The sequence below is a fragment of the Meriones unguiculatus genome (genome assembly GCF_030254825.1).
Source record: "Meriones unguiculatus strain TT.TT164.6M chromosome 13 unlocalized genomic scaffold, Bangor_MerUng_6.1 Chr13_unordered_Contig_2907, whole genome shotgun sequence".
In the NCBI taxonomy this organism is placed as follows: domain Eukaryota; kingdom Metazoa; phylum Chordata; class Mammalia; order Rodentia; family Muridae; genus Meriones; species Meriones unguiculatus.
Genome location: NW_026843582.1, coordinates 43321 through 68493, shown reverse-complemented (window position 1 = coordinate 68493; position 25173 = coordinate 43321). Strand labels below are relative to the sequence as shown.

Sequence of the window (25173 nt, the reverse complement as noted above, 5' to 3'; positions counted from 1 at the left end):
CAAGCTGCAGCGTGCAAACTCAAGCTGCTGCATGCATCCAGCTGCAGCGTGCAAACTCAGCCTGCAGCGTGCAAACTCAGGCAGCAGCATGCAAACTCAGGATGCAGTGTGCAAACTCAGGAGGCTGCATGCGAGGTCAGGCTGCAGCGTGCAAATTAGGGCTGCTCCATGCAAGGTCATTCTGCAGCGTGCAAACTCAGGCTGCATGCAAACTCAGGCTGCAGCGTGCAAACTCAGGCAGCAGCATGCGAGGTCAAGCTGCTGCATGCATCAAGCTGCAGCATGCAAAACCAGGCTGCATGCAAACTCAGGCTGCAGCATGCAAACTCAGGCTGCAGCGTGCAAACTCAGGATGCAGTGTGCAAATTTGATGCTGCATGCGAGGTCAGGCTGCAGCGTGCAAATTAGGGCTGCTCCATGCAAGGTCATTCTGCAGCGTGCAAACTCAGGCTGCATGCAAAATCAGGCTGAAGCGTGCAAACTCAGGCTGCAGCATGCGAGGTCAAGCTGCTGCATGCATCAAGCTGCAGCATGCAAAACCAGGCTGCATGCAAACTCAGGCTGCAGCATGCAAACTCAGGCTGCAGCGTGCAAACTCAGGCTGCATGCAAAATCAGGCTGAAGCGTGCAAACTCAGGCTGCAGCGTGCAAACTCAGGCTGCAGCGTGCAAACTCAGGCTGCTGCATGCGAGGTCAAGTTGCTGCATGCAAACTCAGGCTGCAGCGTGCAACCTCAGGCTGCAGCGTGCAAACTCAGGATGCAGTGTGCAAATTCGATGCTGCATGCGAGGTCAGGCTGCAGCGTGCAAATTAGGGCTGCTCCATGCAAGGTCATTCTGCAGCATGCAAACTCAGGCTGCATGCAAAATCAGGCTGCAGTGTGCAAACTCAGGCTGCAGCGTGCAAACGCAGGCTGCTGCATGCGAGGTCAAGTTGCCGCACGCATCAAGCGGCAGCGTGCAAACTCAGGCTGCATGCAAACTCAGGCTGCAGCCTGCAAACTCAGGCTGCTGCATGCGAGGTCATTCTGCAGCGTGCACACTCAGGCTGCTGCATTCAAGACCAGGCTGCAGCGTGCAAGACCAGGCTGCAGCGTGCAAACTCAGGCTGCTGCATGCATCAAGCTGCAGCGTGCAGGTTGCTCTTCTCCTTGGCCTCCCAGACCAGTCTGGGCGCGCACAGCAGCATCTCTTGTGTGTGCGTCTTGTGTGTGTGCGCGCGCGCGGGCACACGTGCGTGATCCGTCACGCACCGGAAATACCCAGGAGCGGGGTCGGGGCTGCCCCCGAGGGGTCGCGACCCACAGGCTGAGAACCGCCCGGGGGTCCGGGCGCCACAGAGCGCAGAGAGCCAGTCCCCGGCCTCAGCAGCTGCCGCCCGACCAAGCGCCTCAGGCTGGACGAGGGGAGGGAGGGGAGGGGAGGACAAGGGAGGGCAGGAGAGGGGAGGGGAGAAGGGGAGGGGACAGAGGGAAGGGGAGAGAGAAGGGAGAGAGGGGAGGGGATCATCATCATCCACCAACCATCATCCATCATCATCATCATCCATCTATCATCATCTATTATCCACCCATCATCCATCATCATCCATCATCATCCATCATCATCATCATCCATCATCATCATCATCATCATCCATCATCCTCATCATCACCATCATCATCATCATCCATCATCCTCATCATCCATCATCATCATTCATCATCATCATCCATCATCCTCATCATCCATCATCCATCATCATCATCCATCATCATCCATCATCCATCATCATCATCCATCATCATCATCATCCATCATCATCATCATCATCCATCATCATCCATCATCATCATCCATCCATCATCATCATCATCATCATCATCATCCATCATCATCCATCATCATCATCCATCCTCATCCACCATCATCATCCATCATCGTCATCATCATCCATCATCATCATCATCATCATCATCATCATCACCATCATCATCCATCATCTATTATCAATCACCATCCATCATCATCATCATCCATCATCATCCATCATCATCATCATCCACCACCATCATCATCATCCATCATCATTCATCATCATCATCCATCCACCATCATCCATCATCACCATCATCATCATCCCATAATCCACCATCATCATCCATCATCCATCATCATCATCATCCACCAACCATCATCCATCATCATCATCCATCATCATCCATCATCATCATCCATCATCATCATCATCATCATCATCATCATCATCCCAAAATCCACCATCATCATCCATCATCCTCATCATCCATCATCATCATCATCCACCAACCATCATCCATCATCATCATCCATCATCATCCATCATCATCATCATTCATCATCGTCATCATCATCATCATCCATCATCCTCATCATCATCATCCTCATCATCCATCATCATCCATCATCATCCATCATCCATCATCATCATCCATCATCATCATCCATCATCATCATTCATCATCATCCATCATCATCCATCATCATCATCCATCATCATCATTCATCATCATCATCATCATCATCATCATCATCCATCATCATCATCATCATCCACCAACCATCATCCATCATCATCATCCATCATCATCCATCATCCATCATCATCATCCATCATCATCATCATCCATCCACCATCATCCATCATCACCATCATCATCATCCCATAATCCACCATCATCATCCATCATCCTCATCATCCATCATCATCATCATCATCCATCATCATCATCCATCATCCATCATCATCATCCATCATCATCCATCATCCTCCATCATCATCATCATCCATCACCATCATCATCATCCATCATCATCATCATCATCATCATCATCATCCATCATCATCATCATCCATCATCATCATCCATCATCATCATCATCATCCATCATCATCACCATCATCATCCATCATCATCATCATCCATCATCATCATCCATCCATCATCATCACCATCATCATCATCATCATCATCCATCATCCTCATCATCATCATCATCATCATCCATCATCATCATCATCCATCATCATCATCCATCATCATCATCCATCATCATCATCATCATCATCATCACCCATCATCCACCCATGCATTCATTCACACATCATTCGTTCACCCAGCCTGTGTGTCCGCTCTTCTGCGCCCCATGATGTGCCCGATGGACTTTCCCAGTACAAGTGGAGAAGCAGAGGGACCAGGGGCCCAGGAGGAGGGAGGGAAGGGAGGGTGGGGGTGGGCGGTGACGGGGCGGGGCCGAGGGCGGGGCTACGAGGGGGGATAAACTAACGTAAAAAATGAAGAACAAAGGGAAGAAACAAACGAGAAACGGAGGACAGAGTCAGGACACGGGTGTTTGGGTGCTGTATTCTCCTCCCTCTCCTCCTCCTCCTTCTCCTCCTCCTCCTCCTCCTTCTCCTCCTCCTCCTTCTCCTCCTCCTCCTCCTCCTCTTTCTTCTCCTCATTCACCTTCTCTTCGTTCTCTTTCGCCCCTCCTTCTCTGCCTCTTCCTTCTTCTCTTCCTTCTCCTCCTCCTCCTCCTTCTCCTCCTTTTCCTTTCTTCTTCTCCTCCTCCTCCTTCTCCTCCTCCTCCTTCTCCTCCTTTTCCTTTCTTCTTCTCCTCCTCCTTCTCCTCCTCCTTCTCCTCCTTTTCCTTTCTTCTTCTCCTCCTCCTCCTTCTCATCCTCTACCTCCTCCTCCTTCTCCACCTTCCTCTCCTTCTCCTCCTCCTTCTCCTCCACATTCTCCTCCTCCTCCTCTTCCTTCTTCTCTTTCTTCTCCTCCTCCTTCTCCTCCTCCTTCTCCTCCCTCCTCTTCCTCCTTCTCCTCCTCTTCCTCCTTTTCCTCCTTCTCCTCCTCCTCCTCCATCTCCTTCTCCTCCTCCTTCTCCTCCTTTTCCTTTCTTCTCCTCCTCCTCCTCCTTCTCCTCCTCCTTCTCCTCATTCTTCTCTCCTCCTTCTCTGCCTCCTCCTCCTTCTTGTCCTCTACCTCCTCCTCCTCCTCCTTCTCCACCTTCCTCTCCTTTTCCTCTTTCTCCTTTTCCTCCTCCTTCTCCTCCACATTTTCCTCCTTCTCCTCCTCTTCCTTCTTCTCTTTCTTCTCCTCCTCCTTTTCCTCCTTCTCCTCCACCTTCTCCTCCTCTTCCTTCTCCTCCTCCTCCTTTTCTTTCTCCTTCTCCTTTTCCTCCTTCTCCTCCTCCTCCATCTCCTTCTCCTCCTCCTCCTTCTCCTCCTCCTCTCTTCCTCTTTTTTCTTCTCTTCCTTCTCCTCCTCCTCCCACCTCCTTCCTCCTCCTCCTCCTTGTCACCATCTCCTCCTCCTTTTCCTCCTTCTCCACCTCTTCCTCTTTCTCCTTCTCCTCCTCCTCCACCTCCTTCTCCTCTTCCTCCTCCTTCTCCTCCTCCTCCTTCTCTTCATTCTCCTTCGCCTCCTCCTCCTCCTCCTCCTCCTTTCTCCTCCTCCTCCTTCTCCTCCTCCTTTTCCTTCTCTGCCTCCTCCTTCTCCTCCACTTTCTTCTCCTTCTCCTCTTTCTCCTTCTCCTCCTCCCTCTTCCTCCTTTTCCTCCTTCTCCTCCCCCTCCTCCTCCTTTTCCTCCTTCTCCTCCCCCTCCTCCTCCACCTCCTTCTCCTCTTTCTTCTCCTCCTCCGCCTCCCTCCTCCTCCTCCTCCTCCTTCTCGTCCTTACCCTCCTCCTCCTCTTTCTTCTTCTCCTCCTTCTCCTTTTCCTCCACCTCTTCCTTCTCCCCTTCTCCTTCTCTTCCTCCTCGTTCTCCTCCTCCTCCTTGTTCTCCTCCTCCTCCTCCTCCTTCTCCTCTTTCTCCTCCTCCTTCTCCGCCTCCTCCTTCTTTTCCTCCTCTCCCTCCTCCTCCCTCTCTTTCCCCGCTTTCTCCTTCTCCTCCTTCTCCTTAACCTTCTCCTCCTTCTCCTTCTCTTCCCCCTCCTTCTCCTCCTCCCTCCTCCTTCCTCCTCCTCCTTCTCCTACTTCTCTACCTCCTTCTCCTCTTCCTCCTCCTTCTCCTCCTCCTTCTTCTCCTCCTACTCCTCTTTGTTCTCCTTCGCCTCCTCCTCCTCTTTCTCCTCCTCCTCCACCTCCTTTTTCTCTTCCTCCTCCTTCTCCTCCTCCTCCTTCTCCTCCTCCTCCTTCTCCTTCGCCTCCTCCTCCTCCTCCTCCTTCTCCTTCTCCTCCTCTTTCTCCTCTTCATTCTCCTTCGCCTCCTCCTCCTCTTTCTCCTCCTCCTCCACCTCCTTTTTCTCTTCCTCCTCTTTCTCCTCCTCCTCCTCCACCTCCTTCTCTTTCTCTTCCTCCTCCTCCTTCTCCTTCTCTGCCTCTTCCTTCTCCTCCTCCTTTTCCTCCTCCTTCTCCACCTCCTTCTCTTCCTCTTTCTCCTTCTACACCTCCTTCTCCTCCTCTTTCTCCTTCTCCTCCTCCTCCTCCTCCTCTTTCTTCTCCTCCTCCCCCTCCTCCTCCTTCTCCTCCTCCACCTTCTCCTTCTCCTCCTCCTCCACCTTCTCCTCCTCCTCCACCTTCTCTTTCTCCTCCTCCTCCACCTTCTTCTCCTCCTCTTTCTTCTTTTTCTCCTTCTCCTCCTCCACCTTTTCCTCCTCCTTCTCCTCCTTTTTCTCCTTCTCCTCCACCTTCTCCTCCTCCTCCACCTCCTTCTCCTCTTTCTTCTCCTCCTTCTCTTCTTCTCTTCCTTCTCCTCCACCTCCTCCTCCTCCCTCCTCATCCTCCTTCTCCTTCTTACCCTCCTCCTCCTTCTCCTCTTTCTTCTTCTCCTCCTTCTCCTTCTCCTACTCCTTTTCCTCCGCTTCTTCCTTCTCCTCCGCCTCCCTCCTCCTCCCTCCTCCTCCTCCTCCTTCTCCTTACCCTCCACTTCCTTCTCCTTTCTCCTCCTCCTTCTCTGCCTCCTCCTTTTCCTCCTCTTTCTCCTCTTTCTCCTTCTCCTCCACCTTCTCCTTCTCCTTTTCTTCCTCTTCTTCTCTTCCTTCTCCTCCTCCTCCCTCCTCCTCTTCCTCCTCCTTCTCTTCCTTCTCTTCTCCTCCTCCACCTTCTCCTCCTCCTCCCCCTCCACCTTCTTTTTCTCTCCTTTTCCTCTTCCTCCTTTTCCTCCTTCTCCTCCTCCTCTTGCTCCTCTTTCTCCTTCTCCTCCTCCTCCCCCTCCACCTTCTTTTTCTCCTCCTTTTCCTCTTCCTCCTTTTTCTCCTTCTCCTCCTCCTCTTCCTTCTTCTCCTTTTTCTCCTCCTCCTTCTTCTCCTCCCCCTCCTCCTCCTTCTTCTCCTCCTTCTGCACCTCCTTCTCCTCTTTCTCCTTCTCCTCTTCCTCCTTCTCTTCCACCTTCTCCTCCTCCTCCTTCTTCTCCTTCTACTCCTCTTTCTCATTCTCCTCCTCTTTCTCATTCTCCTCTTTCTCCTCCTCCTCCTTCTCCTTCTCCTCCTCCTCCTTCTCCTCCTTTTTCCCCAATGTAACACATGGTGGTGGCCACCCGTGGTGAGGAACAGCGCAGCCTGTGTCCCACAGATGCTTTCCTCTGGGTTCTGCTCTTCCTGGAAGGTTGAGGCCAAACCGCACATCCAGTCACTTTGTTGAATAATAATCAGAAAGGAAGGAATTAAAGAAAGAAAAAGAGGAAGGAGGAGGGGGGCAAGGGGAGGAGGGAAGATGCAAGGGGGAGAGAGGAAGAGAAGGAGAGGAGAAACAGGAGGAGGAGAAAAGGAGGAAGAGGAGGAGGAGAAGGAGGAGATAAAGAAGGAAGAGGAGAAGGAGGAGAAAAAGGAGGAGGAGGAGAAGGAGGAGGACAAGAAGGAGGAGGAGAAGGAGGAGAAAAAGGAGAAAGGAGGAGGAGGAGAAGGAAGAAGAGGAGGAGAAGGAGGAGGAGGACAAGAAGGAGGAGGCGAAGGAGGAGAAGGAGGAGGAGAAAAAGGAGAAAGGAGGAGGAGGAGAAGGAAGAAGAGGAGGAGATGGAGAATGAGAAGGAAGAAGGAGGAGAAGAAAAAGAAGGAAGAGGAGGAGGAGAAGGAAGAGAAGGAGAAGAAGGAGAACGAGGAAGAGGAGAAGGTGGAGGAGGAGGAGGAGGAGAAAGGAAAAGAAGAAGGAGAAAAAGGAGGAAGGAGGAGGAGGTGGAGGAGGAGGAGGAGGAGGAGAAGAAGGAGGAGAAGGAGGAAGAGAAGGAGGAGGAGGAGAAGGAGGAGGAGAAGGAGGAGGAGGAGGAGAAGGAGGAGGTGGAGGAGAAGGAGGAGGAGAAGGAGGAGGAGAAGGAGGAAGGAGGAGCAGAAGGAGGAAGGGGGAGGGGCCGCAGCCCTGAGTCATGGGCGGTGGTGATGGCGAAAGCCCAGCCCGGGCCGGGCACTTCCCCTTTCCGCAGTGGAGGCTGAGGTCCCGGCCAGGGCAGGTCGGTCTTGTTGTTGGAGGATCTCCTGTCGGGGGAGGGGACACCCAGGGCCAAGCATGGATCAGGAGGCCGTGGGCAGCGTGGTTCTCCTGGTCATCGTCACCCTCATCAGCGTGGTCCAGAACGGTGAGCCCTCCCCCGCCCCTCCGTGCTCCCTTCCCCAGGGCTTGGGTGGGGGGAGGGGAGGAGAGGAGAGCCCTGGAGGAGGAAGCTCGCCCTCCCCGCCAGGGCCTCCCTCTCTCCCCGCTTTGGAGGAGACATCAAGATGCCCCGGCCTCAGGGTGGGGTGGCCCTCCCCTCCCCTCTCCTCCTCCCAGCCGGGGAGACCTGGGAAGGGGGTGTCCGGGAACCCCTGCTCTGTTTATCTCTTGTCTGTCTGTCTGTCCGTGCATTCATCCATTTATCTATCATCTATCTGTCTATCTATCATCGATGTATCTCTCATCTATCATCTATCTATCATCTATCATCTATCATCTATCTATCATCTATCTATCATCTATCTATCATCTATCTATCATCTATCATCTATCTATCATCTATCTATCATCTATCTATCATCTATCATCTATCTATCATCTATCTATCATCTATCTATCATCTATCTATCATCTATCTATCATCTATCTATCTATCATCTATCTATCATCTATCTATCATCTATCATCTATCTATCATCTATCTATCATCTATCTATCATCTATCATCTATCTATCATCTATCATCTATCTATCTATCTATCTATCTATCATCTTTCTATCATCTATCATCTATCTATCTCTCATTTATCACTCATCTGTCTATTTATAGTCTATCATCTATCTATCATCTATCTCTCATCTATCTATCTCTCATCTCTCTCTCATGTATCTCTCTCTCATCTATCTCTTATCTATTTATCTCTCATCTATCTATCTATCACCTGTCTATCATCTATCTATCTATCTATCTATCATCTATCTATCATCTACCATCTATCACTCATCTATCTATCTCTCATCTGTCATCCATCTATCTATCATCTATATCTATCTATCATCCATCTATCTATCATCTATCTATCATCTATCATCTATCTATCATTTATCATCTATCATCTATCTATCATCTATCATCTATCTATCTATCTATCTATCTATCCATCAATCTATGTCTGCCCGTCCTGACCCGCAGGACTTCAATGGCTTCCTCAAGAGGGGGTTGGTGGAAAGAATGGGGCAGGGGTGGGGGTGGAGGGGAGGACAAGAGACCCGGGGAATGAAGCCGAGGCTGCTTGTCTGATCAAGGCCTCGTTCATTACAGACAGACAGACAGACGGACGTTCTCGCAGATCCATCCCCCGTGACCTAGGGTCCTAGGGGACTCTTTCACCGAATGGCTTTAGGTCCTCCACTCAATGGCTTTGGCTTCAGTAAATGGCTCTGGCTCCCGGCATCCGCCTGTCCCCTGTCCCCCGTCTGTCCAGGGAGTGGGGGTTGGGGGGAGGTCCCCATGTTGCCGTCCACCTCGTGAGGACCTGGGACAGACGCCCTGTCGCCTCGAAGGTTCCGCTCGCTCGGGGGCTCGGGGCTTGCCTGGCTGGTTTCGAACCCGGGCTCCTCGGGCAGCTGAGAGGCTGGGGTGTCCCTCCCGGGCCCGTGTGTGGACACAGAGGCTTGGGTCCTAGGGTGAGCCCGGAGCCAGGCTTCCCCTCGGCACCCCCCCCATCAGGGAGGCCCAGCGGGGCACCGCTTCCCTCCCCTCCCCTCCCCTCATCTATCCCCTCCCCTCCCCTCCCCTCCCCTCCCCTCCTCTCCCCTCCTCTCTCCTTTCCCCTCCCCTCCCTTCTGTCCTCTCCTGTCCTCTCCTCACCTCTCCCTTTCCTTCCCCTCCCCTCCCCACCTCTTCTCCCCTCCCCTCCTCTCCTCTCCCCTTCTTTCCTCTCTCCTCCCCTCCTCTCCTCTCCCCCTTCCCTCCCCTCCTCTCCTCTCCTCTCCCCTCCTCTCTCCTTTCCCCTCCCCTCTCCCTCCCCTCCCTCCTGTCCTCTCCCTCACCTCTCCCTTCCCTTCTTCTCCCCTCCCCACCTCTTCTCACCTCCCCTTTCCTCCCCTCCCCTCCTCTCCCCTCCCCTCCCCCCTCCTCTCCCCCTCCTCTTCCCCTCTCCTCTCCTCTTTCTTCCTCTCCCCTCTCTCCTCTTCTCTCCCCTCCTCTCCTCTCCTCTCCCCTCCTGTCTCCCCTCCCTTCCTCTCTCCCCTCCTCTCCCCTTCCCTCTCCTGCTCTCCCCTCCCCTCCCCTCCTCTCCTCTCCTCTCCTCTCTCCTCCCCTCCCCCTTCCCTCCCCTCCCTCCTGTCCTCTCCTCACCTCTCCCTTCCCTTCACCTCCTCTCCCCTCCCCACTCCTTCTCCCCTCCCCTCCCCTCCCATTTTCTCCTCTCGCCTCCCCCTCCCCTCCTCTCTTCCCTCCTCCCTTCCCTTCCCCTCCCCTTTCCTCCTCTCTCCTCCCCTTATTTCCCCTCCCCTTTCCTCCTCTCTCCTCTCCCCTCCTCTCCTCTCCCCTCCTTTCCTCTCCTCTCTCCTTCCCTCATCTCCCCTCCCCTTCCCTCCTCTCTCCCCTCCCCTCCTCTTCTCTCCCCTCCCCTCCTCTTCTCTCCTCTCCCCTCCCCTTCTCTCCTCTCCCCTCCCTCCTCTGCCCTGTCCTCCCCTCCTTCCCCTCCCCTCTTCTCCTCTCCCGTCCTCGCTCCCCTCCTCTCCCATCCCCTCATCTCCCCTCCCCTCCCCTCCCCTCCTCTCCTCTCTCCTCCCCTCATCTCCCCTCCCCTTCCTTACTCTCTCCCCTTCCCTCCTCCCTCCCCTCCCCTCCCCTTCCCTCCCCTCCCTCCCCTCCCCTCCCCTCCCCTCCCCTCCCCTCCTCTCCCTTCCACTCCCCTCCTCTCCTTTCCTTCTTTCTTCTTTTTTGTTTTGTTCTTCTGAGACAGGGTCTCTCCGTGTGGCCCAGGCCGGCCCCGAACTCATGGAGATCCCCCTGCCTCCACCTCCCCGAGCCCCGGGCCTGCACCCCGTGCCCCAGCACCCCCAACCCCCTAGCATGTTCTCTCCTCCCCTGCAAAGACAGTCAGAGGGACCCCGCCCATCTGCGGCTCCAGAGAGGAAAAGGCCACTTCCTGGGGCCGCCACTTCCTCAAGCCACTGTCCATCATCCTCCACGGGGCGGGGCCGGGGTCTGTCCATCATCCACGGGGCGGGGCAGGCGTCTGTCCATCCTCCACGGGGCGGGGCCAGCGGCCAGCACAAGCATAGCTGCACAGGGGAGGGGAGGGGAGGAAGAGGGAGGGCGGGAATCCTCCCTCCTGATCCTCAGCCGAACCCCAGGACCGCTCTGTGGGGCAGGGACGGGGCTCACTCCTCCATCCCTCCTCTATCCCTCCATCCCTCCATCCCACCTCTATTCCTCCATCTCTCCTCCATCCCTCCTCCGTCCCACCATTCCTCCATCCCTCCATCCTTTTCCAACCCTCCATCCCTCCTCCGTCCCTCCATACTTCCACCCCTCCTCCATCCCTCCATTCCTAAATCCCTCCATCCCTCCTCTATCCCTCCATTGCTCCTCGATCCCTCCATCCCTCGTCTATCACTCCATCTGTGCATCCCTCCATCCCTCTTCTATCCCTCCATCCCTCCTTTATCCCTCCTCTATCCCTCCACCCCTCCTCTATATCTCCATCCTTCCTCTCTCCCTCCATCCCTCCTATATTCCTCCATTCCTCCATCCCTCCTTTATCCCTCCTCTTATCTCTCCCCCATCCCTCCATTTCTCCATCCCTCCTCTATTCCTCTATTTCTCCTCCATCCTTCTGTCCCTCGATCCCTACTCCATCCCTCGTCTATCCCTCTACCCTCATCCATCCCTCTCTCCCTCCTCTATCCCTCCATCCCTCCTCCATCACTCCATCCATCATCTCTCCCTCCTCTGTCCCTCCATGTTTTCATCCCTCTGTCCCTCCCCATCCCTGCTCTATCCCTCCATCCCTCCCCCATCCGTTATCCCTGTATTTCTCCCTCAATTCCTCCGTCCCTCCATCCCTCCATTCCTCCTGTATTCCTCTGTCCCTCCTCCACCCCTCCATATCTCCTCCATCGCTCCATTCCTCCTTTATCCCTCCATCCCTCCTCTATTCCTCCATCCCTCCATCCTTCCTCCATCTTCCCATCCCTCTATTCCTCCTCTATCCTTGGATCCCTTCTCCATCCCTCCTCCATCCCACCATCCCTCCTCTATCTCTCCATCTCTCCTCAATCCCTCCATCCCTCCTCTATCCCTCCTCTGTCCCTCCTCTGTCCCTCTATCCCTCCATCCCTCCTCCATCCCTCTAACCCTCCATCCACCCACCCCTCCTCTACCCCTCCATCTTTCCATCTCTCCTCCATCCCTTCTCTATCCCTCCATCCCTCTGTCTCTCCTATATCCCTCCATTCTTCCATCCCTCTGTCTCTCTTATATCACTCCATCCCTCCATCCCTCCATTCCTCCTCCATCCCTCCTCTATCCCTCTATCCCTCTTCCATACCTGTGTCGCTTCATCCCTCCATCTCTCCATTCTTCGATCCCTCCATCCCTGGTCTATCACTTCATCCCTCCATCCATCCTTATTCCCTCCATCCCTCCTCCCTTTCTCTATCCCTCTAAACCTCCTCCATCCCTCCATCCTTTTTCATCCCTCCATCCCTTCTCTGTCCCTCCATACCTCCATCCCTCCTTCATCCCTCCATCCCGCCATCCATCCATTCTTCCTCTATCCCTCCGTCTTTCTATTCCTCCTCCCACCTTCTATCCCTCCATCCCTCTGTCCCTCCTATATCACTCTATCCTTTCATCCCTCCTCTATCTCTCCTTCCCTACTCCATCCCTACTCTATCCCTTCATCCCTCCATCCCTCTATCTCTCCATCCCTCCATCCCTCCTCTATCCATCCTTCCATCCATCCTCTATCTCTCCATACCTCTTCTATCCCTACATCCTTCCTCCGTACCTCCATCCCTCCATCCATCCTCCATCCCTCCATTTGTCCTCCATCCCTCCATCCCTGCACTATCCCTCCATCCCTCCTCTATACCTCCATCCCTCCTCCATCCCTCCATCCCTTCTTTGCCCCTCGATCCGTCCTTTCATCCTCCATTCCCCCATCCCTTCTCCATCACTCCATACATCTATCCCTCCATCCCTCCATACCTCTATCCCTCCATCCCTCCTCCAAACCTCATCCCTCCTCCATCCCTCCATCCTTCCATCCCTCCTCTATTCTTCCACCTTCCCATCCCACCTCCATCTCTATCCCTCTGCCTCTCCTCTATCCATCAATTCCTCCTTCATCCCTCCATCTCTTCATCCCTCCAACCCTCCGCCATCCCTTCTCTATCCCTCTATCCCTCCTCCATCCCTCTATCCCTCCATCCCTCCTTCATCCCTCCATCCCTCCATCCATCACCTATCCCTCCTCTGTCCCTCCATCTTTCCATCCCTACATCCCTCTGTCCTTTCTCTATCCCTCCATCTCTCTGTCCCTCCTCTATTCCTCCATCTCTCCTCTGTACCCCATCTCTCCATCCCTCCCTATCCCTGATCTATCCCTCCATCGCTCCTCCATCTCTCCTTTATCCCTGTATTTCTCCTCCATCCTTCGGTCCCTCCACACCTCCATTCCTCCTCTATTCCTCTGTCCCTCCTCCAACCCTCCATATCTCCTCCATCACTCCATCCCTCCATTTCTCTTCTATCCCTCCATCCCTCCTTTATTCCTCAATCCCTCCATCCCTCTATCCTTCCTCCATCCCTCCATCTCTCCTATATTCCTCTATCCCTCCTCTATTTCTTCATCCCTCCATCCTTCCTCCATCTTCCATCCCTCCATCCTTCCTCTATCCCACCATCCCTCCTTCATCTGACTATCCCTCCTCTGTCCCTCGATCGCTCCATCCCTCCTCCATCCCTCCAACCCTCCATCCATCCATCCCTCCTCTATCCCTCTATCCCTCCTCTATCCCTCCTCTATCCCTCCATCTTTCCATCCTTCCTCCATTCCTCCTCTAGCCCTCCATCTCTCTTCTACCCTCCATCCCTTCATCCCTCTGTCTCTCCTATATCCCTCCATTGCTCCATCCCTCTGTCTCGCCTATATCACTCATCCCTCCATCTCTCCATTCCTCCTCCATCCCTCCTCTATCCCTCTATCTCTCTTCCATACCTGCGTCTCTCCATCCTTCCATCTCTCCATTCATCCGTCCCTGCATCCCTGGTCTATCCCTTCATCTCTCCATCCATCCTCATTCCCTCCATCCCTCCTCCATCCCTCCATTCCTGCATCACTACTCTATCCCTCCATCAGTTCATCCCTCCATCTCTCCTCTATCCCTACTTCCCTCCCCTATCGCTTCATCCCTACTCCATCCCTCCTCTAGCCCTCTACCCCTCCTCCAACCCTACATCCCTCCATCCCTCCGTCCCTCCTCCATTCCTCCTCTATTCCTCTTCCATTCCTCCGTCCCTCCATTCCTCCATCCCACTGCTATCCCTCCACTCCTCAATCCCTCTATCCCTCCTCCCTCCCTCCCTCCTCCATCCCTCCATCCCTTCATCCCTCCTTGATCTCTCCATCCTTCCTCCATCCCTTCATCCCTCCTTCATCTCATCTCTCTTCTATCCATCCATCCATCCCTCCTCTATCACTCCATCCCTCCATCTTTCCATCCCTCTCCTATCCCTCCAATCCTCCATCCCTACTTCATATCGCCTCTATCCCTCCATCCCTCCATGGCTCCTCCATCCCTCCATCCTTCCATCCCACCATCATTCCTCTATCCCTTCATCCCTCTATCCATCCCTCTCTCCCTCCTCGGTCCATCCATCTCTCCTCTATCCCTCCATCCCCCCTCCATACCTCCATCCCTTCTTTATCCCACCTTTGTCCCTCCATCCCTCCATCTCCAACCCTCCACCATCCCTCTTCTATCTCTCCATCCTTCCAACACTCCATCCCTCCTCTATCACCCATTCACTCCTCTTTCCCTTCATCCCTGCATCCTTCCTCCATTCCTCTTCTATCCCTCCATCCCTCCATCCTTCTTCCATCCCTCCACTATCCCTCCATCCCTCCATCCTTCCATCCCTCAATCCCTCCATCCCTCCTCTATTCCTCCATCCCTCTACCCCTCCATCCCTCCTCCATCCTTCCATCCCTCCATCCCTCCTTTATTCCTCCATCCCTCTACCCCTCCATCCCTCCTCCACCCCTCCTTCCCTTCTCTGTCCTTCCATCCCTCTATCCCCACTCCATCCCTTCTCCATCCCTCCATCCCTCCTTCATCCCTCCTCTATCCCTCCTCCATCCCTATGTCCCTCCACCCCTCCATCTCCTCCACCCCTCCATATCTCCTCTATCTCTCCATCCCTCCTCTATTCCTCCATCCCTCCTGCATCCCTCCATCCCTCCATTCCTCCTCTGTCCCTCCATCCTTCCTCTATCCCTCCATCCCTCTGTCCTTCCTCCATCCCTCTACCCCTCCATCCCTTCTCCACCCCTCCTTCCCTTCTCTGTCCTTCCATCCTTGCATCCCTCCTCTGTCCCTCCATCCCTCCATCCCCACTCCATCCCTTCTCCATCCCTCCATTCCTCCTTCATCCCTCCTCTATTCCTCCATCCCTCCTGCATCCCTCCATCCCTCCATCCCTCCTCTGTCCCTCCATCCCTTTATCCTTCCTCTATCCCTCCATCCCTCTGTCCTTCCTCTATCCCTCCATCCCTCCTCTTTCCCTCCATCTCTCCATCCTTCTATTCCTCCTCTGTCCCTCTATCCCTCCATCCCTCTATCAGTCCTCTATCCCTCCATTCCTCCATCCCTCCTCCATCCTTCCTCTATCCATCCTGTATCCCTCCTCTGTCCCTCTATCCCTCCTCCATCCCTCCATCCCACCTCTGTCCTTCTATCCCTCTATCCCTCCATTCTTCCTCCATCCCTCCTCTATCCCTCCATCCTTCCCCCATTCCTCCATCCCTCCTCTGTCGCTCCATCCCTCCGTCCCTCCATTCCTTCTCCATCCCTCCATCCCGCCATCCCTCCTCTATCCCTCTGTCCCTCCATCCCTCCATCCTTCCTCTTCCATCCCTCCTCTATCCCTCCATCCTTCCCCCATCCCTCCATCCCTCCTCTATCCCTCCATCCCTTCATCCCTCCTCCATCATTCCATCACTCCTCCATCCTCCATCCTCCATCCCTCCGTCCCTCCATCCTCCCTGCCTGGCCTCTGTACCCCGAATGTACCCGGCATGGCTGCCCAGAGGACCATGCCCACCTCCCCTGCCTGTCGGAGAGGGCAGGAGCCTGGGAGGAGGAGGAGCCTAGGAGCCCAGTCCAGAGCCGTCCCCCGGCTGTGGTCCAGGGTCTGTAAGGGGCTGCATCTTCCTGATTGACAGTTGGTGGAGGAGGCCCCGCCCCCGTGGGCGGAGCGTCCCTGGTCTGTGGGCGGGGCCGTCCCAGGGCTGCTGTCCAGGGTCTGTAAGGGGCTGCGTCTTCCTGATTGACAGTTGGTGGATGAGGCCCCGCCCCCGTGGGCGGAGCCAGACCCGGGTTTGTGCAAGACATTCCTCCCCCAGTGGGCGGAGCCATGATGAATGTGGGATGGGCCCCACCACTCCTCTGTGTCTCTCTGTGTCTCTGTCTCTCTGTCTGTCTCCATCTCTGTCTCTGTGAGTGTCTCTGTGTCTCTGTCTCTCTGTCTCTATCTCTGTCTCTGTCTCTCTGTGTCTCTGTCTCTCTGTCTATCTCTATCTCTCTGATTCTCTGTTTCTCTCTGTCTCTGTCCCTGTCTCTGCCTGTCTCTATGTGTCTCTGCCTCTGTCTCTGTCCCTGTCTCTGTGTCTCTGTCTGTCTCTGTCTCTGTGTGTCTGTATGTCTACATCTCTGTCTCTGTGTGTGTCTCTGTTTCTCTGTCTCTCTGTTTCTGTTTCTGTCTCTGTCTCTGTGTCTATGTCTGTCTCTGTCTTTGTCTCTGTGTCTCTGTTTCTCTGTGTCTCTGTCTCTCTGTCTCTCTCTATGTCTCTGTGTCTCTGAGTCTCTCTCTGTGTCTGTCTCTCTGTGTCTGTCTCTGTCCCTGCCTCTGTCTCTCTGTCTCTGTCTCTCCTCGTCCGTGAATCCCCTCGCTGGCCCGTGGGGACCCGAGTTCAAGTCCCCCCACATCTCTCTGGGGCCGCAGCTTGGGGTTCTGGAGTGGGAACCGCGGTGCTGCGCACGCGCAGGGGAAAGACTCACGGACAAGAAGACTAAGAGCAAAGCTGCAGGTGCCAACACGGGACACATACAAATGTCACAGACACAGATCTACATATATGTAAATATAAATATTTAAATACGTAAACATGCAAATATAGTCTATAAAAATGCATAACTGTAAGCTGTGTATTTAAATATGCACAAATATAAATATATATAATATAAATAATATAACATAAATAATATAATATAATGTAATATAATGTAATGTAATAATATAATTGATATGATATAATATAATAATGTGATATGTAATGTTATGATATGATATGATACAGTAATACAATAATAAAATATGAGATAATGATAATATTATATAGCATAATATGATATAATGATATATAATAATATAATATCATGATGTAATGATATAATATACTATAACATAATGATAAAATAATATATGCTATAATAACGTGATATATAATATTGTGATATGACATGCTATGCTATAATAATGTGATATATAATATTGTGATATGATATAATAATATAATATAATAATATAATATGAGATAATGTGTGATAATGATATTATATAACATAATATAATAGGAGATAATGATATCATATAATAATATATGCTATAATAATATAATACACTATAATATAATGATAAAACAATATAATATGACATGATATAATAATGTGACATAGCATATGATATAATAATGTGATATGTGTTATGATATAATAATATAATAATACAATATGAGATAATATGTGATAATGATAATATATAACAATAATATAATATGAGATGATCATATAATATATAATATAATATAATGATATAATACTATAATATACTATAATATAATGATAAAATAATATGATATGATATAATATAATTTAATATAATATAACATATACTATTTATATTGTATAATAATATAAATATAATAAATATTAGTTAAATATTTAAATATATAAACATAATATACAAGCATATATAAATATAGTATATAAAATACATAACAGATATAATCTAAATATTATAAACATTAAAATAGATATATTCCTTATAATATACAAAGATATAGATATAAATATATGTAAATATAAAATATACAACATAAGCACAATCCATGCTACATGAATATGTAAATATGTAAATGTGACGCATAAATAAATTACATAATACGAATATAATCTCTGTATCGTAAATGTTTAAATGGACCTGTAAACGTCATGTGTAAATATAGAAGACTATAATGTTAATAAATATAGAATGTACATATGATCTACATGGCATACATATTCAAATATATTATAAATATATTCAAATATACCATAGAATATATTCGAATATTTACATATTCAAGCACATTCAAATATATTCGAACACATCTACATTCAAATATACATTCAAGCATATTCACACAAACATACATTAAATATACATTCAAGCATATGTAAACACATTTACATATCTGAATATATTTGCATATCTGAATATGTTTACATGCTCAACCGTATTTAAATATTTGAGTACATTTACACATTCAAGCATATTTAAATATATTTGAATATCCGAACACATTCCATACACACATATATTTGAATATTTACATATTCAAGCACATTTAAGCACACACGCACACTCACACATTCAAGCTCATTTAAATATATTTGAATGCATCTGGCTATATTTAAATTCATGAATATTTAAATAAAATTGAATACATTTAAATGCATTATGCGGCACAAATGAATGCTCTGCGGAGCTCAAAGGACGCCCTTCCGGGCCAGTCCCTCGCTGCTCCTCAGATGTCACCTCCTGGAGGTTGGTCTGATGCTGTGCGCTCGGCCCTCTGGGTAACCTGCCTGAGGGGTCCCACGGGGGTCTGTGTCCTGTGACCTGGGTCACGTGACGCCGCAGGGAGGACGGCAAACATGTTATTAGTAGGTTATAATGATAATGATGTGTTATCAGCTCCTTCCCTCTGGGCTCCGTCCACACGGCTGATGGACTTGACCCACTCATTCGTTCATTCATTCACTCATTCTCCTCCTCTTCCTCCTCCTTCTCCTCCTTCTCCTCCTTCTCCTCCTCTTCATTCTCCTCCTTCTTCTCCTTCTCCTCCTCCTTCTCCTCCTTCTCCTTCTTTTTCTCTTCCTTCTCCTCCTTCTTCTCCTTCTCCTCCTCCTCCTTCTCTTCCTCCTCCTCCTCCTTCTCCTCCTCCTCCTCCCCCTTTCCTCCCTTCCTTCTCCTTCTTCTCCTCTTCCTCTTCCTCCTTCTCCTCCTCCTCCTTCTCCTCCTCCTCCTCCTCCTTCTCCTTCTCCTCCTCCTCCTCCTCCTCCTCCTCGGCCTCGGCCTCCAGAATCCAGGAAGCATCTTAAAGTCTTGGGGAGACAGTTGAAAGGTCCGATCCCCGCCCCCGGTCCTCACCTCCACCCCTGGAGTGTGTCTGACTGTGACCCTCTTCTCACCTCCTGCCCCCCCCCACAGCGTTCTTTGCCCACAAGGTGGAGCATGAGAGCAGGACCCACAATGGCAGAAGCTTCCAGAGGACCGGGACGCTGGCCTTCGAACGCGTCTACACAGCCAAGTGAGTCCAAACCCGGTGGGGGCTGCTGGCTGGGGGAGGGAGGGGATGAGAGGGGTGGGGAGGGGAGGGAGGGGAGGGCGGTGAGTTGGTTCCTGCAGTGTTCTGGAGCTCGGGGAGGCATGAGTTCAAGGCCAGCCTGGTCCACAGAGCGAGTCTGGGACTTGGCCGGGGCCACACGGAGAAACCCTGTCTTAAAATAACTCACAAGCAATGGGGCAACCTGGGAATTCTTTCCCTCCCTTCCTTCCTTCCTTTCTTCCTTCCTTCCCTCCTTCCTTCCCTCCCTCCCTCCTTCCTTCCCTCCTTCCCTCCCTCCTTCCTTCTCTCCTTCCTTCCTTCCTTCCCTCCTTTCTTCCTTCCCTCCCTCCCTCCTTTCTTCCCTCCCTCTTTCCTTCCTTCCCTCCTTACTTCCTCCTTCCTTCCCTCCCTTCTTCCCTCCCTCCTTCCTTCCTTCCCTCTCTCCTTCCTTCCTCCCTCCCTCCTTCCTTCCCTCCTTCCTTCCCTCCCTCCCCCTCTTTCCTTCCTTTCCTTCTTCCTCCCTTCCTCCCTCCTCTCCCTCCTTCCTTCCCTCCTTCCTTCCTTCCTCCCTCCCTCCTTTCTTCCTTCCTTCCTTCCCTCCCTCCTTTCTTCCTTCCCTCCCTCCTTCCTTCCCTCTCTCCTTCCTTCCTTCCTTCCCTCCCTCCTTTCTTTCCTTCCCTCCTTCCTCCTTTCCCTCCCTCTCTCCTCCTATCTTTCTCTTTCTTTATTATTTTCTTCTTTTCTTTTAGTTTGCCAGACAGGGTCCCTTCGTGTAACCCGGACTAGTTGTTCCTGACTAGCTCTGTAGCCCAGGCTGGCCTCGAACTCACAGACATCCCTTTGCCTCCACCTCTCCGAGGGCCAGGGTCACAGGCATGTGATACCACTGCCTCCCAGTTTTTGAAATCTCGTGTGTCCTCACCAAGTGGTGACTGGGAACGAAGACAGGGAAGTCGAGAGCAGAGCTTCCGACCGGAAGGTCTGGAGGTTGAGCAGACCTGGCTGGGGGTCCCTTAGGGAGGCTGCATCCTCCTTTGCTCATGTGGAGGAGAAGTAAGAGGGGAAGGAGGAGGAGAAGGAGGAGGAGGAGGAGGAGGAGGAGGAGGAGGAGGAGGAGAAAGAGAAGGAGGAAAAGCAGAAGAGGAGGAGAAGGAGGAGTAGAAAGAGGAGGAGAAGGAGGAGTAGAAGGAGGAAGAGGAGAAGGAGGAGAAGGAGAAGGAGAAGAAGGAGGAGAAAGAGGAGGAAGAGAAGGAGGAGGAGGAGAAGGAGGAGGAGAAGGAGGAGGAGAAGGAGGAAGAGGAGAAGGAGGAGAAGGAGAAGGAGGAGGAGGAGAAGAAGGAGGAGAAAGAGGAGGAAGAGAAGGAGGAGGAGAAAGAGGAGGAAGAGAAGGAGGAGGAGAAGGAGGAGGAGAAGGAGGAGGAGGAGAAGGAGGAGAAGGAGGAAGAGGAGAAGGAGGAGAAGGAGAAGGAGGAGGAGAAGAAGGAGGAGAAAGAGAAGGAGGAGGAGAATGAGTAGAAGGAGAAGGAGGAGAAAGAAGAGGAGGACAAGGAGGAGGAGAAAGAGGAGGAGAAGGAGAAGGAGAATGAGGAGAATGAGTAAAAGGAGAAGGAGGAGAAAGAAGAAGACAAGGAGGAGGAGGAGAAGAATGAGGAGAAGGAGGAGAAGGAGGAGGACAAGGAGGACAAGGAGGAGGAGGAAAATGAGTAGGAGGAGGAGAAAGAAGAGGACAAGGAGGAGGAGAAGGAGAAGGAGGAGAAAGAGGAGAAGGAGAGGGAGAATGAGGAGAATGAGTAGAAGGAGGAGGAGAAAGAAGAGGAGGACAAGGAGGAGGAGAAGGAGAAGAATGAGGAGGAGAAGAAGGAGGAGGAGGAGGAGGAGAAAAAGGAGGAGGAGAAGGAGGAGGAGGAGAAGGAGGAAGAGGAGGAGAAGGAGGAGAAGGAGAAGGAGGAAGGAAACAAGATGTATTTAAAGGGTCACTTAATTTTTTTCTTCCTTTCTTTTTGCTTTGTGTGTTTTTTCCTGAGATTTGTTGTATTTATCTATCGTGTGCGCAGCGCTCCGACTGCGCGTGCGCCCGCAGAGGGCGCCGGATCTCTGGATCTCTCTCCAGACGGTCAGGAGTCGGAGAAAAACCGAGAGACAGAGAGATAGAGAGACAGACAGAGACAGAGAGACAGAGACAGAGAGACAGAGAGATAGAGGGGAGCAGATTTCTTAGATGGTCTGTCCCCCTCCCCCCACAGTCAGAACTGCGTGGATGCGTACCCCACTTTCCTCGTGGTGCTCTGGACGGCAGGACTGCTCTGCAGCCAAGGTAAGGGACAGATGGATGCCCTGGGGGAGGGCAGCCTGGGGTGGCCGACAAGGGTGGGGAGAGGCCACGCCCACTATGGGCGGAGCCATACCCAGGCTGTTGGGGAGACCACGCCACGGTGGGAGGAGCCATCCCCGGGCTGTGGTCCATGGTCTATAAGAAAGTAGCTGAGCTAGCCAGTGAACATCTTCTCAGTGATGGGTGGAGGCCACGCCCACTATGGGCGGAGCCATGATGGCTTCTAAGAAGCCACGCCCACTGTAGGCGGAGCCATTCCCGGGCTGTGGTCCTGATGCTGTCAGAAAGGAGCTGAGGGAGCCAGTGAGCAGCGCCCTCCCTGGGCGTCTTCTTAGTTAGTGATGGATGGGAGGCCACGCCCACTGTAGGAGGAGCCATCCCCGGGCTGTGGTCCTGATGCTGTCAGAAAGCAAAGGTGCCATAACAGGCAGCATCTTCTTGATTGATGACTGATGGGAGGCCACACCCACTGTGGGCGGAGCCATCAGTTTTTCCAGCCCCCCAGCACCCCTGTTCCCCCCTCGCACTGCATGCCGGGAAGCTGATGCGTGTCCATCCCCATGTCCTAGTCCCCGCCGCCTTCGCTGGACTCATGTACCTGTTCGTGAGACAGAAGTACTTTGTGGGCTACTTGGGTGAGAGGACGCAGAGGTAGGTGTCAGGAGGTGACGGAGGAGGGAATGGAGGGGGTGGAAGGATGGAGGAGGAATGGAGGGATAGAGGAGGGGATGGAGGGGATGGAGGGATGGAGGGGATGGAAGGATGGAGGAGAGATGGAGGAAATGGAGGAGGGATGGAGGAATGGAGGAATAGAGGAGGGGATGGAGGGATGGAGGGGATGGAGGGGATGGAAGTTGGTGGGAGGGGACGAAGGGATGGAGGGATGAAGGAGGAATGGAGGGATAGAGGAGGGGATGGAGGAGGGATGGAGGGATAGAGGAGGGATGGAGGGATGGAGGAGGAATGGAGGGATAGAGGAGGGGATGAGGGGATGGAGGGATGGAGGGGATGGAGGGATGGAGGAGATGGAGGGATGGAGGAATGGAGGGGATGGAAGGATGGAGGGGGTGGAGGGGGTGGAGGGGGTGGAGGGATGGAGGGTGGTGGGAGGGGATGAAGGGGATGGAGGGATGAAGGGGTGAAGGGATGGAGGGAATGGAGGGTGGTGGGATGGAGGGACTGGAGGGTGGTGGGATGGAGGGAATGGAGGGTGGTGGGAGGGGGTGGAGGGGTGGAGGGATGGAGGGGATGGAGGGGTGGAGGGGATGGAGGGTGGTGGGAGGGGACGGAGGTGATGGGATGGGGGGTCATGGAGGGGATTCCAGGGGATGGCAGGGTACCTGACAGCTGACCAACTTCCTTCCCCATCCCTCCCTCCTCCCTTTCTCTCCTCTCCCCTCCTTCCTCCTCTCTCTTTCCTCTCTCCCTATCTCCTCCCTCCCTCTCTCCTTCCTCCCTCCACCCTCCCTCTCTCCTCCCCCTCTTTTCTCCATCTCTCCTCCCTCTCTCCTCCCTCCTCCTCCCTCTCTCCTCCTTTGCCTGCCCCTCTTTCCTCCTCTTTTCTCCTTCTTCCCTCCTCCTTCTCTCCTCCCCCTCTCTCCTCCTTCTTCCCTCCTCTCTCTTTCCTCCCTCTCTCTCCTTCTCCTTTCCTCCTCCCTCCCTCCTCCCTCTCTCCTCCCTCTCTCCTCCCTCTCTCCCCCTTCTCCCTCCTCCCTCTCTCCTCCCCCTCTTTCTTCCCTCTCTCCTCCCCCTCTCTCCTCCTCCTTCCCTCCTCCCTCCCTCCTCCCTCTCTTCTTCCTCCCTCTACCTTCCCTCTCTCCTCCCTCTCTCCCCTTCTCCCTCCTCCCTCTCCTCCCTCCCTCTCTCCTCCCCCTCTTTCCTCCCTCTCTCCTCCCTCTCTTCTCCCCCTCTCTCCTCCTCCTTCCCTCCTTCCTCCCTCCACCCTCCCTCTCTCCTCCTTCTCTCCCCCTTCTCCCTCCTCCCTCTCCTCCCTCCCTCTCTCCTTCCCCTCTTTCCTCCCTCTCTCCTCCCTCTCTCCTCCTCCTTCTCTCCTCTCTCTCTCCCTTCTCCCTCCTCCCTCCCTATCTCCTCCCTCTCTCCTCCCCCCTCTTTCCTCCCTCTCTCCTCCTTCCCTCTCTTCTCCCTTTCTCCTCCCCCCTCTCTCCTCTCTCCTCTCCCTCCCCCTCCTCCCCCCAGCACCCCAGGCTACATTTTCGGGAAGCGGATCATCGCCTTCCTGTCCCTCATGTCCTTGGCCGGCGTCCTCAACCATTTCCTCGTCTCCTTCCTCGGGAGCGACTTCCAGGACTACATCCGAACCGTGACCACCACCGTGTCCCCGCTGCTGCTCATCCCCTGACGGGGACGGGGAGGACGGGGATGGGGAGAGGACAGGGATGGAGAGAGGATGGAGAGGACAGAGATGGATAGAGGCCAGGGATGGGGGAGGATGGAGACGGAGAGAGGACGGGGAGGCTGTGGTCCAGGATCCATCCATCCTGGTCCAGGGTCCATCCATCCTGGTCCAGGATCCATCCATCCATCCATCCATCCATCATCATCATCATCATCATCCATCATCATCCATCCATTTATCATCATCCATCATTATCATCCATCATCCATCCACCCATCATCCATCCATCCATTATCATCCATCCACTTATCGTCATCCATCATCATCATCCATCCATCCATCATCCATCATCATCATCATCCGTCATCATCATCAATCATCATCATCCATCATCCATCCATCATCATCTTCCATCATCATCCATCATCATCATCCACCATCCATCCATCCATCATCATCCACCCATCCATTATCATCCATCATCATCCATCCATCCATCCATCCATCCCCAGGCCCCTCCCGCCCCTCTCCCTGCCTGTCCCCCTCACACGCACGTGTCACCCCGAAAATAAAGGTCACAGGCGAAGTCCTGGCTGACGTTTCTGACCTCACGGCGAGAATGGAAATCGAGCGCGTGCGTGGGTTCATGAGGTCACGGCAGATCCTTGCGGTCACCTAGGTGGCCCCAGGGACAAGGTGGGGATCTGGAGGACTCGGGGACACTCAGATGAACCAGATGGGCGAGCAGGAGACGGTGTTCTTAATTAATTTATTTATTTATTTTTTGGTTAGTAGATTAGAGTTGTCTTAAAGAGGGCAACAGTAATAGAATTAATACAACATAATTATATAATATATTATTAATAATATAAACATATTTATATATTAATATATAAATATATGTTATATATTATATAATACATAAATATAATTAATAAATGTAAATATAAACAAATATAAACATATAAAATATATATTTATATATTTATAAATTATATATATTTATATATAACTATAAGTCATATATAATTATATATAAATATATAAATTATAATATATATGCTTTATATATAATTTATATATAAATATATAAAATTATATATAATTATATATAATTATTATATATTATAATATAATAGATATATAATTATATATTTTAATATATTTAATTATGTATATTATATATACACTTAATTATATATTAATATATTATA

The 25173-nt window shown here is 51.9% G+C and overlaps 1 protein-coding gene across 1 annotated transcript; it reads left to right on the top strand.

The window, feature by feature from the left end:
• The first annotated feature begins 7351 nt into the window (after positions 1-7351).
• On the top strand, positions 7352-24566 carry Alox5ap (arachidonate 5-lipoxygenase activating protein). Its single transcript, XM_060375888.1, has 5 exons — positions 7352-7528; positions 19154-19253; positions 21515-21585; positions 22173-22254; positions 23800-24566. Exons 1-5 carry the CDS (start codon positions 7459-7461, stop codon positions 23960-23962), a joined length of 486 nt encoding a protein of 161 aa, XP_060231871.1. The 5' UTR covers positions 7352-7458; the 3' UTR covers positions 23963-24566.
• The last annotated feature ends 607 nt before the right edge of the window (positions 24567-25173 follow it).